The 15,804-nt window shown below is 40.2% G+C and overlaps 1 protein-coding gene across 1 annotated transcript; it reads right to left on the minus strand.

The window, feature by feature from the left end:
• Nucleotides 1–1,044: 1,044 nt before the first annotated feature.
• LOC118213786 (high-affinity choline transporter 1-like) lies at nt 1,045–13,153 on the minus strand. Its single transcript, XM_035392947.1, has 9 exons — nt 12,899–13,153; nt 11,868–12,105; nt 10,863–10,976; nt 10,214–10,369; nt 9,817–9,965; nt 8,864–9,007; nt 7,968–8,121; nt 5,704–5,921; nt 1,045–4,576 (listed from the first exon to the last, which is right to left on the minus strand). The coding sequence occupies exons 2-9, from the start codon at nt 12,049–12,051 to the stop codon at nt 3,926–3,928; spliced, it is 1,770 nt and encodes a 589-aa protein (XP_035248838.1). The 5' UTR covers nt 12,052–12,105; nt 12,899–13,153; the 3' UTR covers nt 1,045–3,925.
• Nucleotides 13,154–15,804: the final 2,651 nt, after the last annotated feature.

Consider the following 15,804-nt stretch of genomic DNA (forward strand, 5'->3'; position numbering starts at 1 on the left):
TCTCTTGACTGGTTGGCTGTCAGCTCAGTCGTGGTACGTTACAAAGCCCCAAAACCAGGACGGCGTCTGGTATTTTACTGCCCTGTTGGAGGACCTTGGGCTTTGGACACCCCTGATGGGATCACGACTGAGGGCTGATGGGAGCGGAGTTGACGAGGGCTCTGCGTGCCATGGCAGCGAGATGATTGACCAGTCAGGCGTTTAATCTCAGCCCCGAGGAGCAGCACCAATCAGAACCCGCCGCAAAATTTAATAACTGGGGCTGGTGTCAGGCTTGTCAGACTCATTCGGAGATGAAGACGGGGGTGGAGGGATGCGGTGGGGTTGAGGGGGGTCACGCAAGAAACAGTACTGCAGATTGGAGAAAGAAACCTTTTCAGTTCTCATAGAAAAGGGCCTATTTTTTATTTTTATTTTTTTACAGGAAGATGGTGAAGGGACCATTCCCCTCTCACACCCATCAGATGGCTTACTGGCTCATTCTGGAAAGAGGTGCCCACTTTCAATCTATCATTCTTATTTAACAAACCCAAGACCTCTTTTAGTGAATCCCTTTTTTTTCTTTTTTAAAGTAGGTTTAAAAAAATCAATGGAAACATTTCATGGAGCTTCTATTTTCAGATGTTCAAACATGCAAAATGCACCTCTGGTCAGTGACATACACAGTGCATGCATGTTCACAGATAGAGATTTCAAAATGATAATGGCAATTACTGTTTTGGTTATCAATGGCGATTGCCTTTGGTTCAGTTATCTGATATACCATCATGCACAGCTTTAACACTACAGCAGACTCCTTCAATATACCAAAGAACAAGAACAACCCACCAATATGGCTTATTTCAGTTTTGAATGGACACCGATTGCTACTCAAGAAAGAATGTGCTGATGACCCCCCTTTATTCATTTAAGAATAAAAATAATCATTTTAGAAAAGGAAAATAGATCAAATATATATAAATAAATACTCAAAATAGCTATTGGCACACAGATACGAAAAAGATCATATACTGTATGCATTTTGCAGAAATAAAACACAAAGCATCAAATTATAGAATTTATTCAATTTATACATTTCACATATTTATCACTATAATTTGTATTCACAACTCCTAAATAAATAGAGATTTATGTATATATAAACAAACGTCACACAATACAATGAATAATCACAAATATATTTGCCTATCTAGCACCAGACATTATTATTACTTCTGGCTACTTTGTATAAGCAAGTGACCCTCACACATTTCGGCCTACTACACTGCATGTAAGTTTGCAAATCACATAAAAATGCTTTGTAACCACTTATTTTCGATTAGATCAGTTTAATCGTCAGATACTTTACATTCACATTGATACCGTTGTCTGATACAATTCCTCAACACTTTGCATAGTATCAGACCACGTGCCAAAATGAACAGAATTAAGGCGCTTAATCAATTAATAAATAACTATACTCAGATACAGGGCTTGATTTCCTGAGGCCTTTAGCCTGTGCAAAACCTTTTAGCACAGGCAAAACTAATAACACATCCAATGATTGGTGCAAAACAAATGGTTTTGCATGTGCTAAATGGCTTTACATATGCTAGAAGTCTTAGTAAATCAGGCTATTAATGTACAACAGACGATGAAAACACGACACACATAGATGGCAACTATACAAACAGAAAAATGTCAAATGCTCATCCCTCTGAATTCCACTACCATTTCCCCTTGAATAATTTTAAGCCCTTTTCCTTTAAGCATTTGCGATTAGCTTTGGAAAACTCTTAGTTTCACTGTACACACTTTGCATTTCTTATTTCCATAAAAAAAGGAAGAACTATCATAATGATAATGATATGATGCTATGTCTATATGCTGGCATGACTAAAATGAGTGCATCACGACCAGCCTCCTCCCATAAAATTAATGTCAAAATTAATCTCGATTCTGTACAACCTCTCAAACGTCAAACCAGCCTTACTGCTAATGCAAAACCTTACCAGCAAACCCAACTATAACTGCCAACTTTGTTTAAATTGATGGTTGTTCCTTGGACATCCCGGAGCAGTGACACAACATTTCAACAACTGACCATTTATACCAATAAATATATGTACAGCATGAGGAACAGGGTCACTACACACATGAACAACACCTACATGATCAATTGGACACCAAAATGTGCCCCATAGTTAATTTCCAATTTAAATGTATACATGTTTTACTGGTGTTGTCCATTAGGCTAAATAAATCTTCTTCATACCCTAAATCTTTCCTTGATACTTTGCAAATGCTGACCACTCATAATCTCTGCTACAACTTAAATATTTTCCATACTTGCAGAAAATTGAATTTGGCACAATTCCTAGATTTATGATATCACATCCAACAGGTGGTCAATAGGTATAGTTTTGGCACATAATACTGGTGAAAAAAAGAAAATTGACCCTTTGTCAAGCCAATCGCCCATAGTTACTGTTGCATAAAGCTTTTGGCTCGGAGAGCAACTTTCCAGGGGACAATCCAAAAGCCACAGGGATATCACAACCTTTATTTGAATACAAATTCAAATTAAACAAAAAAGGGATTGTTTATCAGGAAACTTTTTGGTACATCTTGGTCATATTACATTATTAATTTTTATTTTCTTTCTGTATGATTGGCTGTCTAACTATGGCTAATTCACTGATGAAATTGTTCACTTAAAGTGATAAAGTGGTTAAGAAAGGCAGGTAAGACTGAACAAGATACGTATCATTAATTTCCATGTACCTTGTCAGTAGTTAGCTAGAAAAGGTAGGTCATTAATGCAATTCAGTATAGATCATAACTAGCAGGCTCACATCATTAATAAAGGTAGAGAGCTTAGTTAACTGCTACAATAGAGAAGTTATGCAAAATAACAAGCAAGCAAAAGCATCAGCTAAATTAGTAATTTATACATTAGACCTACATCAATAAATTGAGAACTGAAAAAAAGTGTTTTATTTATATTTGAGCAGACGTAGCAAACTGTGTTTACTGATTCACAATGTTGAGAAATTGTCTGTAGTCCAATCCTGTGTTTGCTCATGTTGGTCAAATGTATATCAAATGTATAATAGTACACCTAATGATTTCTAAATTACCATCCTCCATGCTTTGAAGCAAAAGCTTCATGGAGCCAAGAGCCATTAGCAACAATGGCTATCCTATCTGATAGGCAGTCAACTAGCCAATCAAAAAGCTAACAAAGGGTCAATGGGCATTAAATGCATTTTTACAAATGTTAAAGTAGAGACAATGTAGGAAGATGAATCGGTGTCACTTGTTTCATAGACACGGCTGTGTAAATACTGCATAATGACAATGCTTACTTTTTCTTGGATAAAGCAAATATCATACAAATGTTGAGGCAATTATGCAAATACAATTATTATATGTATGAGGTCAGAACCTATTTGAATGTTATTGCTCTGTCTTTTTAAGTATTATTTTCCTGTTCCTTCTGAGGAGAATCTTTGATAAAAATAATCAAAGAGTTTCATACATACCCCCGCTAGTTGTTATTCCTTTGAGACCTAATAGCAGATGCTCTTAAACAAGTGTTGTCAATATATTGCACTATTCTCATGCCACACCCATCTCCCTTTAGTACTCTCTGTTTCATTCCCGGTTTTTTCATTATGGAACATCAACACGCCTCCAGAGACTACACTGTTTTACAAATGACTTGGTATAGCAGCAATTAAAAGAAAAACAGAGAGAGAGCTAAGTAACAATAAATAAATGAACACAAATCGGTGAGTATATTAATCTCACTGAAACGCCACTGATCATTATTTAACGCACTGGAAACGGAGTTCGCTCCCTCTGTTGGTTTTTGACGTACTCAGCCGATGACTGGGCGGGGCTGGGCAGGGAGGGCCAGTGGCGGGTCGGGGCGGTTGGAACTCTACTCGTTCTCGTTGTTGGAGGAGTCAGGACTGGATTCCCCATCGCTCAGGGCCTCTTTGTTCGTGAAGGTGCCGGCCAGCGCGGTGCTGAGCCGCGGCTTGACCGGAGCCAGCTCCGACAGGATGATGTTGTCGTTGCCCACCAGCGTGGCTTTGTCCATGATCTCCTTGCTGTGCTTCGAGAGGACCGCGTCCAAGAAGTCGTACTTCGGTGACAGTTTCCCGCTCTCAAACAAGTACTTGGCCAGGTAGGAGAACAGCACGTTTCCCAGGAAGGAGGCCAACATGGACATGGTCTTGAAAGGGAACCTCTGATTGATATAGTACTCCACATTCTTTGTGAGGTGGTGCACCCTGCTCTCCCGGCTCCAGCCGGGGTAATAGATGAAGGGGGGGAGTTTGAGGTAGGGCTCCCCGCCCCCGATGCGCAGCAGCATGCCGAAGACGTAGCCGGCCACCGAGCCGTAGGTGTTGGTGCCCTTTACGAACAGCACGCTGATGAGCTGGGGGAAGATGATGACGTACACCAGGTCTGAGCTCAGGTACCACAGGCCGTAGACCGTGCCCGTCAGCAGCGCCATGGCGGTGGCCAGGGCGCCGAACACGAAGATGGTGATCCGCATCACCCAGACGATCTCCCGGTCCGACGCCTGAGGTGGGGGGGAGGGTTGGGCAAAACAGCACAACCGGCAGCACGGTTACGCTCAGCGCAATTGCCACCAGATAGAAAAGCGACTTAATAAACCACTTATCGGCCAGAGTGCCGGTGAGCCTTTCTGAAAACGGGACCTCGCTCAACTTAAATGTGACGCGATTAAGGAGAAGCACATGAGGTCAGTTTCCCGTACCGCACAGAGCCATTCGCAGCGTGAGAGAGCCAGCGCTGTCTGGCTCATGAGCGCGAGCTTCCAGGATTACCTGACATGCAGGGCTGCAGTATGCTGTCTCAGAGGCAGCCACTTACGAGCTGCTAATTGCTCACTGCTGTTTTCTGAGAGGAAAACCCCACACGGAAGCTGACAATACATAAAAGACCTCCTCAGTGGACGGAAAAATAATTGCAGCACTGTGGACAAAAAATTTAAAAAAATAGTCCTTGACCGCAAAAGTGCTGCTTTTTCTCTTCAGTTTAATAATGATTCAGTTCAAAAGGAATAACCAGAAGCATTTCACTCAAAAAAAGAAAATAATAGAAAAAGCATATATTTTTTAAAAAGCTCTTCAAACATGTTATTGATTTTTCAGGTATTGCTTTGGCTGAAAGCTTAACACAAAATTGATTCACTGCCTAAATTGATCTTGGCAATGATTTTATTTCTGCACTTTGATTGCATTTGAAATGATTTACGTGGCATTGAAGTATATGCACAATTGTCACTTAAATGTAATATATTTCATGAATACAAGAACATGGTTTAAAATTTAGTCTCTGCTCTAAACCTTTCCAAGACATACAGTGCATTTTAGCAACAGAACAGGCCACTGTACTGAAGCCACATTTCACTTGCATCTATGCCCTGTGACAGACATGGTGTCTTCAACTTATCCGTGAAAAAAAAACGCACATTTTAAGACAGTAATTACTCAGTGCAAAACGAGATGTATCAATAGAAAGATAGAAAGTGTTCATCTTCATTATGCACTAAAAGAGCAGAGGTCGCTTGTCTAAAGCAATCCAGTGGCTTCATAAAAATGTACCTTTCATTTTGATCAGCAAAAGGAACACCTACGTAAAGTACAATGTGGCGTGAGTGAGACGGACGGGTGTGGCTCTCACCGATTGGCGGAAAGCTAGCTGATAGATGTTCCGGGCAAACATGGAGCTGGCAGAGAGAATGGACGAGTCAGCTGATGACATCACTGCTGCAGACACGGCCCCCAGTCCAAAAAAGGAAATGTAGGGTGGGCACAGATGCTGGAGCACGATGGGTAGAATCATGTCTGATTGATCCCTTTTCATCGGCGGCACTGGCCCGTAGGAGGTCTGGTTCCAGTCTGTTTGAAACGCCCCCCAAGAAAGAACAGGCCATATGCTCAGTGGGTCCAATGGGGGTCTCTCTCTCTCTCTGTCTCTCTCTCTCTCACACACACACACACACAACAGTGCATATACAAAAGTGTGGCAGCAACACTTCAAGGTCTCTACAGTAAAATGAGAGATTTGTATGTAAAACCTTTGGATGTCAATTTGTGCGAGAAATGTATCTAAATTCCTAAGGATATGGTTACTCTCAGCCTGCATTAACCTACATCCAAATTATCATTAATCAAAAATCCTGGGGCCAGAGGCAGGGCAGCCGGAACAGGTCTCTGGTAATGTAACGTCAGAAACAGATATCCATTTAATATTTCACAGCTGGAACATTACATTACAGGCATTTAGCAGACGCTCTTATCCAGAGCGACTTACACAACTTTTTTACATAGCATTTTACATTGTATCCATTTATACAGCTGGATATATACTGAAGCAATTTCGGTTAAGTGCCTTGCTCAAGGGTACAACGGCGGTGTCCTACCCGGGAATCGAACCTGCGACCTTTCGGTTACAATTCTAGTTCCTTACCCACTGTGCTACACTCCGTCCTACGGAACAGCACAAACATACCCATGAACTACAGTATACTTCAGCGCTCCACTGAAGCGGTTTCACATCTAGCCCTCATCCTACTCATCCATGAATCCTTTTGTCAATCTGTCTCTTCTTCTTTTTCCCTTGGAACCTGACACTCAACTGTTAATGAAATGTGTCGGCAATGCAAAAGCTTCACATCAACAAAATTAATTAAACTGCTTCAGATGTAATATTTACTGAAAACGCATCGTTAAATGGATACCCTCCAATAATGAACGATAGGGCCCATCTGTTGTTATTTACTCATCAGTGTCTGCAACATTTTCAAGATCTAAAACGAGCATGATTCCACCCTGGGACCCACCAGCTGGGAGGGGATGCTGCTGGGCTCTGAGACACAAAATCAAAAGGACCAGCCGTACGAATCGCAGCTCTCCAGTGAGGAGAACAGCACTGAACAAACACAAAGACTCCAGCAAATATGTGATCGCAGAGCCCAGAGCTAGTTTTATAAATGCTTCCACATTCATTTATGGCTCTTCAGATTAATCTGGCAATGATGCGAATACAAGTCAGTGCAGTGAAAAAAACGTCCATAAATCATACAAGCAAAACAACACCACCAATTAACTGCAGAGTTGGGTTACACCAGTAGTCACAGACTTTAAAATGCATACTTTACCGGGTGTGTGTATCCGTGTAGGTCTTACTACAGTGAATACTGTACTTATGTAAACATGGAAAGCACTTAAAACAAACGCATTGTGTAAATCCCTCTGATACTACAGTACATGCTGTAGTTGATAAGAATTTATCAGGGCCTAAACACACTGAATGTTGAGAGAGCCTTAACACACTAAATGCAGTACTTACTAAGTATTTAATCAGGCCTTAACACAGTGAATTCTGGCTGCACTTGGTAAAAATCAGAGGACCTTCAGTGAGCACTGCACGTGACACAGCCGTGGAAAACGCCTGCTCACAGTGACCACCGGCTGTGTTTACCTGTGTGTGCACCTGTGTGTGTGCGCGTTTACCTGTGTGTGCACCTGTGTGCGTGCGTTTACCTGTGTGTGTGCATTTACCTGTGTGTGCACCTGTGTGTGTGCGTTTACCTGTGTGTGCACCTGTGTGTGTGCGTTTACCTGTGTGTGCATCTGTGTGTGTGTGTGTGTGTGTGCGTGTGTTTACCTGTGTGTGCACCTGTGTGTGTGCGGGTTTACCTGTGTGTGCACCTGTGTGTGTGCGTTTACCTGTGTGTGCACCTGTGTGTGTGCGTTTACCTGTGTGTGCATCTGTGTGTGTGTGTGTGTGTGCGCGCGTTTACCTGTGTGTGCACCTGTGTGTGTGCGCGTTTACCTGTGTGTGCACCTGTGTGTGTGCGTTTACCTGTGTGTGCACCTGTGTGTGGTGTGTGCGTTTACCTGTGTGTGCATCTGTGTGTGTGTGTGTGTGTGCGCGTTTACCTGTGGAAGCCCCTACGGCTCCTATCAGGACCGACGGCACGGCCATGACCAGGCAGCCGAACGCGGCCAGGAAGGAGAGGACTTGGGCGTAGGTAGCTGAAGAGGCAGAAAGAACCCGTTGAAAATAGACCTGCCAGGGAATCCCCCCCAACATCTAGAAACAAAAACGCCATTGTAAATACAGACACCCAACAGAAAGAAGTCACACACAGGGCTCTGTTCAATCCTACTGCAATGTGATTTGCCCTTAACTTTGAGCAGCAACTTGGCACCAAGTTCATTAGGTTTTTTCTTTTTTGAATCTTACACAACTGTTTCTGTTACTCATACCAATCATCCACAACCATGCCACTGTATAAGTACCAAAAAAGGTACTTCGATTTATTACTCAGGGTTAGGGACAAAATGCATTGTGGTCTGATTGAACGTAAGCCAAAATTGCACTTATTAGTTATTATACATATTACAGGTGGAGTCCTGATAATAAGTGTCACTTTACAAAAATGTAGCTACTGTATATTGAAACCACCATTTGTATGAGGGGTAAATGGGTCTACAGTCATATACATTTCACCTTCAAAGGCTTTTGAATGTAATCAATGAACATGAAGCATAAATTGGTGCTTCTTTTAGGGCTTTCCGAGAAAAAAGAAAAAACTTAAATAAACTTTGTATTTGATTGGCCAACAATAGCAATAGATTTGACATTTAAATTGATAATTAAATCACATAAAACATTTCACATTTCTGAACAAATTGTGTTGGTAGACCACCCTCCACCCACCCTGATGATCATTTGTCAGGGCTCCAGAAGCACGCTTTTCTATGTTTTGACCTCCAAACCCTGCCCCTCAGTTATTAATAATAGCCAATGAGAAGATCTGAATTAAACTTACCAGAAGACAAAAGTTATCCATCCACTGAAATATGTTTTCCGTTTTGATGCTTCCTAGCCAAGGCAGCTGATGGACCTCAGTCTTAGCTGTGAGTCCTATGTTAGACACAGCTGGATTTGACAGTGCGAAGGGCACACTCACCCACTGTAAACGAGAACCAGACAAAATGGCCACTCAGAGCATTGATGATACTCCCCATTGCACTGAAGTTCTTAGGTCTGTGCACACACTTAGATTGATAAAACAGGTTACTGTGACAGAAGTACATGAAGTTTTCTCAGGTTTAAGGGCTTAAAAACCCAAATCATCATATTTGTTTCCTATCCATGTTACACTAATGTCTGACAAGATACTACTGTGAAATAATGGTCATGTAGTTCAAATGAAAGCATACATTACAATGACATTCAGCTTTCATAATGTCTGTGCTGCTGATGGGTGGCCAAAGAAGTGTTTGTTCGATCAGTCTTGTCCAGCCACCCAAAAACAATTTTTAAAACTTTTTTGTTTGTAGAATATTGTGATAAACTGGTTTTGAGTGATTGTGCAAACACATCCTTAATTTTCTTTTCCTGCACACCAGGAAACATGGTTGCATGTGAGCTGGACCTATCTACAGTGTAGCTTAAAATTGTTTTTAAAATAAGGCTAACACAAACCTAACAGGATGTTTCAAAAGGTTGCAGATTTATGCTTTGTGTAACCCGGAAAGACACTAGAGTTGTATATTTACACAAATATTGACTGATGCAGTGGTCCATACTGTAGCGAACATGTTAATCACGGTATACAAAATCCCAGACGATATGTAGTCTCATATCACGATATCGATATAATATTGATATATTGTCCAGCCCTAGTACCATCATTCATGAATTATACAGAAGCTTTCTGTTGACTGCCCATGGATGTCTAGTTTTGCAAGGACAGTGTGCCCCTTCCTCCAAACTCACCAGCCCCAGGAAGATACAAAAGAGCTGGACCACATCTGTGTATGCCACAGAATATAACCCCCCTACAAGGGTGTAGAAGATGGCGATGAGGGCGGAGATCACAACTGACATGTTGATGTTGATGTCCACTATCACACTGAGGGTGGCTCCTGTGCAGAAGACATGCAGCCATGTATTAGAGATCTTTACGGAGGGACTGGACTACTAAAGGCTCTGTTCAACAAACGATACTAGAGGAAAAAAAGAAATTACTGCGTAACTATGAAATACATGAGTGCAAGTAAGAAAATTGAAGTCTGTGCAACAACGTAAACTACTACCCTTGTTGAAGTGAATACATAAGCAATATCTTTACATTTTATGGAATCGTAGACATCTTCATTTATGTTTTACGTACCTAGAGCAGATAAAATGGCCGCTGACCAAAAGATCTCTCCCATGAGCGCCGGGATGAAGAGAAGCCCACCCATTCTCTTCCCGTAAATTTGCTGGAAGGGGTCAAGCATGGTGACGTAACCACGGGAGCGCATGGGCTTGGCGAAGAAAAGACCACCTAAGCGCCAAGAGAAAGGCAATGATTCCCCTTTACTTCGTGAAACTAAAAATGAGCTCAGCTATACAGCAGTGACGTGTACAGTAGTTCACGTGTTAATCGTTGCAATCCATCAGTTTTCGGTTTTTAAAAATAAATTTCAGTGAACCCCACCTTCCCCATATATTCCATCATAAAATACAAGGCTGGTTTTTTAGAAATGAACAATTACAAAGCCGATTGGGAAAACTGTGGCATCATTGGCCCAAATCTATGTTGTTTCCCAGACATCCGGCAATGCTGCCATTTCGTAATAGAATATACTGTGAAATACCAGAACAAGTAAAGTTCTATCAATTAATTCAAATAACTAAATAACTCAGAATCAGTAGCCTCACATTTCGTTGACCTCAGAAAATAGGCCTATCCACTAAACTGGCTGATTCGTCAACCCAAATAAGTGTTTGTGTGTGCGTGTGTGTGTCTGTGCACAGTGAAAAGTAATAGCTCATACCTACTACCAAACTGAGCGCGTATCCAAATGGAGCTTGCGCCCAAGCCAACCCATACCCTGGCAAATAGACATATTCGGCCGTTCCATTGATATAGCCACCGCCGACCCAAGTTGCTGGGGGGGAAGAAAAATCCGTGAATCGCAGAAGTGAATCGCATAAAATTCGAAGTAAAGTGAAGTAAGGTTAATATATACTTTTTTTTTTTTTTTGACAAAATGCTAATAGGTTTGCGCCGCAAAAATATGTACATTCTACATATTAAATTTCACAAAAGTCAGTCAATAAAACCTTTACTATATGAACTTAGCAAGTGCCGTCAGTTAAAATAATAGAAATGCATTCTCGATAAAAGTTCTAACTTTGCACATCCTCCCTTGATTTAATATATTGACATAAACGGAAAGGATTAAATTAGTCTTTCAGCACAGATTGCCATTAGCTAATTCCGATGTTATAGTAAAGTATAAATGAATTATTCACGATTTTTCCACATTTAAAGGTTATCCTCAGGGTTTCCTCTGTTATTAAAATAGCATCAAAGGCATTTTGTTTTGAAAGGCTTCGGGCGTATTTAATTGGCACGTACAACACACATGTGCAGCCGGTGAACTTATTGCATTTTTAATGAAAAAAAAAAAAACCTGACTAAAATGTGCACTTTACCTGACAAAAACAAACAACTAGCCTACTAGTTCAATACATATATCAATTGAATTATTTGTTACCCATGACTATTCTCTGCGGAAGCATTTCGTGCGCGCGTGATTTATGTGCGTAAAAGCACACGATAGATAGCTGAATGGGTTTTCTTTACAATTTGCTTGATTTAATTATATTGTTTATGAGCATGCCGATGTTAGTCAACCCTGTGCATAGTTAGAACAGAAGTGGCATAACATGACTTTCACATCAAAGGGAAAAGGGTGCGTTGGCTTCGGTGAAAACAAGTGACATACCAAGTAATTTCTAAAAGGGAAGGAACATAGGTATAGATTTCAACTTACCGGTCATGGTAAATCCGCCAACAAATAAACCTATATCTCTTCCACCGACCATTATATTCTCACTTCGGTCCATGCCCTCCGCAACCCCCGAGTTTTTATTTTTCCAAGCAGCCCATATTCCAACAAAGAGAATAAGCAAATAGAAGATAACGATCGCCACCAGTCCTTCCACGTGGATAGCCATCTTCTACTGCTGAGATCAATGTGTAAGAGCGAAAGACCCGGGGCTCATTTAGACCTGCAGAGAAACGCACACAAACGATTAGACACCCCTGGCGAAACCATAGACCAATGTTGCGCAACAACGTCCGTCACCAGTTGTCTACAAGTTTGTTAAATGAATAATTTGCGCACGAATACACTTTTAATGCCGTCATTATGTATACACTATACATTTAATTCAATATGAGAAATCCACTTGTGACTTAATTTTTCCCAAACTATAAATATTTTAGACAACGGTCCCTTTACGGTAAACAACATTTCAGAGAATGATTCCTCAGGTTTGCGTCATAGTGTCTGCAGATTTGTAACTTTCTAAACGTTTTTATACCCATAGTAGCCGACTCTCGGGTAATTTGCATGGTCTAGCTCTCGTTCTGTGTAATAACAACATTAAAACGGATATTTTCACGGTATCAAATGTTATTTCAAGTGTTCCGTTATATTTAGACTATTATGTTACCTTTTTCTCGGGTGCGCGTAAAATTATCTGAAAATGACAGCCTCATTAACCATTCTGCCAAGGGCCCGGAGATAAGCAATACATTTAACACCGCTTGGGAGAGTTTGTCGGGCAAGGCACCTGAAATCAAGTCAAAGTAATACTGGCACCTTTTTCTTTTTGTGGAAAAGGTGCCATTAGTTGGAATATAGATACAGCTTCTTGAGCCAATTTGGAAATCTATTTGAGCCTTTTACCCACAACACAGTATAAGATTTGAAATCACGCTTAACTACCTTTGAAACTTCAGAAAACATAAAAACAAGTATCCAATACTGCTTCATTCCGCTTGGAGAGCTCTACCTACCTTTGAATGTTTCTTGGATTGGTGCCGGACACTTACAAACAGTAGCTTTAAAATGACGAAAAATAAAAATCCAAAAACGAAAAGCGCCGGGTTATTTGATGAGGAAGTTTAGCATACAATAAAATCGGCTCAGACCGTGCGTAATTTTTCCCCCGTTTCTTATAAAGGACCAGTTTTCGTCAGAGGTCTGAGGAAGATGGACGTCAGAGATGTGAATGGAAACTGGTTTATGAATAAGAATGTCAGTTTGTGCAAATGAGGAGTTTGCCTCTGAAGGTCTTCCAGGGGTGGATAAAAATAGCAGGGTGGGTTAATTGAAAATAGCATGACGCATGGTGGAGGGGCACACATTCTTTGAAGCATTCCATTAACTCATTCGTTTACTTCTAGAGAGATTAGAGAGATTTTTTTTTGAAAATTCCAAATACACAAATATGTATTTCACACAAAAAGCACACGCAAACCTACACACGCACGTACGCACACATAGCTCGAAAAGAATGCGAATCAAAATTTTGTGAAAGTTGTCCAGGCGAATACACGCCATAATGTTGATATATATCTGATGCATGACAGTTGTTTTTGTCTAATTTACAATAAACATTTGCTTAACGTATAACTGTCAAAAACACCTAACTAATCTATATCGTGTTGGTTTCGTCTGAACTGAAGTGCTTCTGACAAGAACTGATGTGCATGTGAATTTGCTAGATTCTTGAATAATATCTTTCCATCCTCAGAGTGCGCCCATGTGTAAGCCATAAGCATTTAATCGCAGTGACTGCCAACAATAACCTGCTTTAAAATTAACAAGCAGGATTAAATGATGTGTCGAAATAAGCAGAGGAATAAATCTGTCGGGAAGCATTAGAATGTGAGTGGGCAGTCCACACTGCTCCGAAGCACGCTGTCTCTCTCCATGGTGCTGAAGTAGTGAGATACCTCAAGTCATTTAAAAATGAAATAATCTTTCCCAATACTAAACAGCAAAGCAGATGCGAAATTCCTGCGAATAACTCTCCTCTTTACCGGTAGTACTGTTATAATGTACAGAAAGGCATACTGCAGGGCCTATGCAGATTTTGTAGACCATACATAAATCCATAGGCTACTTTTAAACACGGGGCCTTTTTACCTTCACCATTATTGTATATGTACTTTTGACTTTCTCTTTCAGTAAATATTACATAAGTAATATAGCTATAGGAAACAACGCGGTGACTCAAATAGTAAACCAACTACAACTCTCAACGTTTGTATATGTTTACAATAAATGACAGTTTATTCGTTGATTTATGTCCACACGCTGTTGCAGGGTTAAGTGGCCGTACGACTTTTATGGAAAATAATATGTATTGCCTTATATGACTGCAATAGTCATATTAACTTATTTAGAACTTGGTTTAATAATTTTCATATATATAGGCCTATATATATATATATATATATATATATATATATATATAAAAAAATAACAATCATGATTTTGCATGCCATGACATACTTTAGGGCACTCTTGAATCTTAAGGAGTGCTACAGTTATATTTTCATGTAAGGTGCAAATTAGCCTAATTTATCCAATCAATATAATCGAATGACATCGATTATGTAATCAATGTTAATGCTTAGACTAAAAAGTGGCCAATACTGATGCACAGGGCATATTGCTTTATACTGTTCTGCCACTTTTTCACGCCTAAGGTTAGAAATTAAGATTCTAATAATATTTACAAGTCTAGAAAACAGGTCGCCTCGCATACAGAAGCATCAGATGGAAAGAAAACTGACTAACTAGAGTGAGTTTTGTTATTTTTAACAATGAAAATAAAGTGTTTAGCTGTCATTCACATTTCCGTTAAATGGCTATTTCCGACTTTTTTGTTGTTGTGGTGTCTGCGAAATAAACGTTTATAAGTGTGTAAACATTGATCACCTTCTTTAAGATGTAATTGCATGTACTTTTCTCGCACAGAGAACCCACAGTTTAAATAGTTCATTTTGATTATGCCACCTCTCGGAACTCATCCACGTAAAAAAATCTGAATAACTACTTTTTTAAAATAACTTTATTTGGTGAAAAACGCCGTGTAACCTATGTTTTGTGAATTAAAAAAGTATACGATTAATGTAAAATATATATTTTTAAAAAACAATTATAAACAGAAGTCACGAACGTTCACGCTTAACAGTTCAAAGTAATTTCAATATTTATTTTGTGAACTAAACCAATCAACCAGACACTGACCGGTTCACTTTGTGACGGCTGGTTCGACTCAGTTATTTTAGGCAGAAACTGTCCAATTAGAGTTAAAGCAAGGTACATTTCCTATGTAGGTGCTTTGCTGAAAAGCAACCAGAAAGACAAATTCTGCAAACGTTTTCACTCAGAATGTGACAAAGCAAGCCAAATGACAACATTCAAGAACGGTTATTATTAATTAGTGCAGGCTAACTATGATCTGGATAATGGAATTGTCCCTATGCGCAAATTAAATTTCATATAGAACACATTGACGACCTCCTTCTTTGAAATATATGTTGTCTCCAGTGGAGTTGAAAACAATTTCAGTTGCACACGTACCTAAACTATCAGGCAATGACCACTTAATAAACATAATTAACACGACACGAGGTGGCTTCACTTTGAATCATAGTGACTCTGTGGCCATGCCAGGTTTAACCTGAATCATTATACCAAAGTTGTGATGGTTTGCTGTGTATTTCGTCGGCCATACTCTCTACGGTAGGCCTGCACTCTTAATAATAGATGCAAAGCCCTAACAAGAAGCTGACATCATGATTGAGCGCGCTCCTCCCGGTCATTAATTACAAGCTAATTACAACGTGCGCAGCTGCCGGTTGCGCTTTGGAGTAGAGCAACGACTGTAGAGTTCTGTGCTTACATC

This window comes from Anguilla anguilla, chromosome 15, assembly GCF_013347855.1.
Source record: "Anguilla anguilla isolate fAngAng1 chromosome 15, fAngAng1.pri, whole genome shotgun sequence".
In the NCBI taxonomy this organism is placed as follows: domain Eukaryota; kingdom Metazoa; phylum Chordata; class Actinopteri; order Anguilliformes; family Anguillidae; genus Anguilla; species Anguilla anguilla.

What these genes read in the sequence shown, in the direction of transcription:
- LOC118213786 (XM_035392947.1), bottom strand. Translation starts at nt 12,051, where the DNA reads ATGGCTATCCACGTGGAAGGACTGGTGGCGATCGTTATCTTCTATTTG. An exon ending in AGCCGTAGGGGCTTCCACAG is followed by an intron (nt 5,922 to 7,967) that starts GTAAACGCGCAC and finishes CGTTTCAAACAG; the next exon opens with ACTGGAACCAGACCTCCTAC. An exon ending in AGCTAGCTTTCCGCCAATCG is followed by an intron (nt 4,577 to 5,703) that starts GTGAGAGCCACA and finishes CCCCCACCTCAG; the next exon opens with GCGTCGGACCGGGAGATCGT.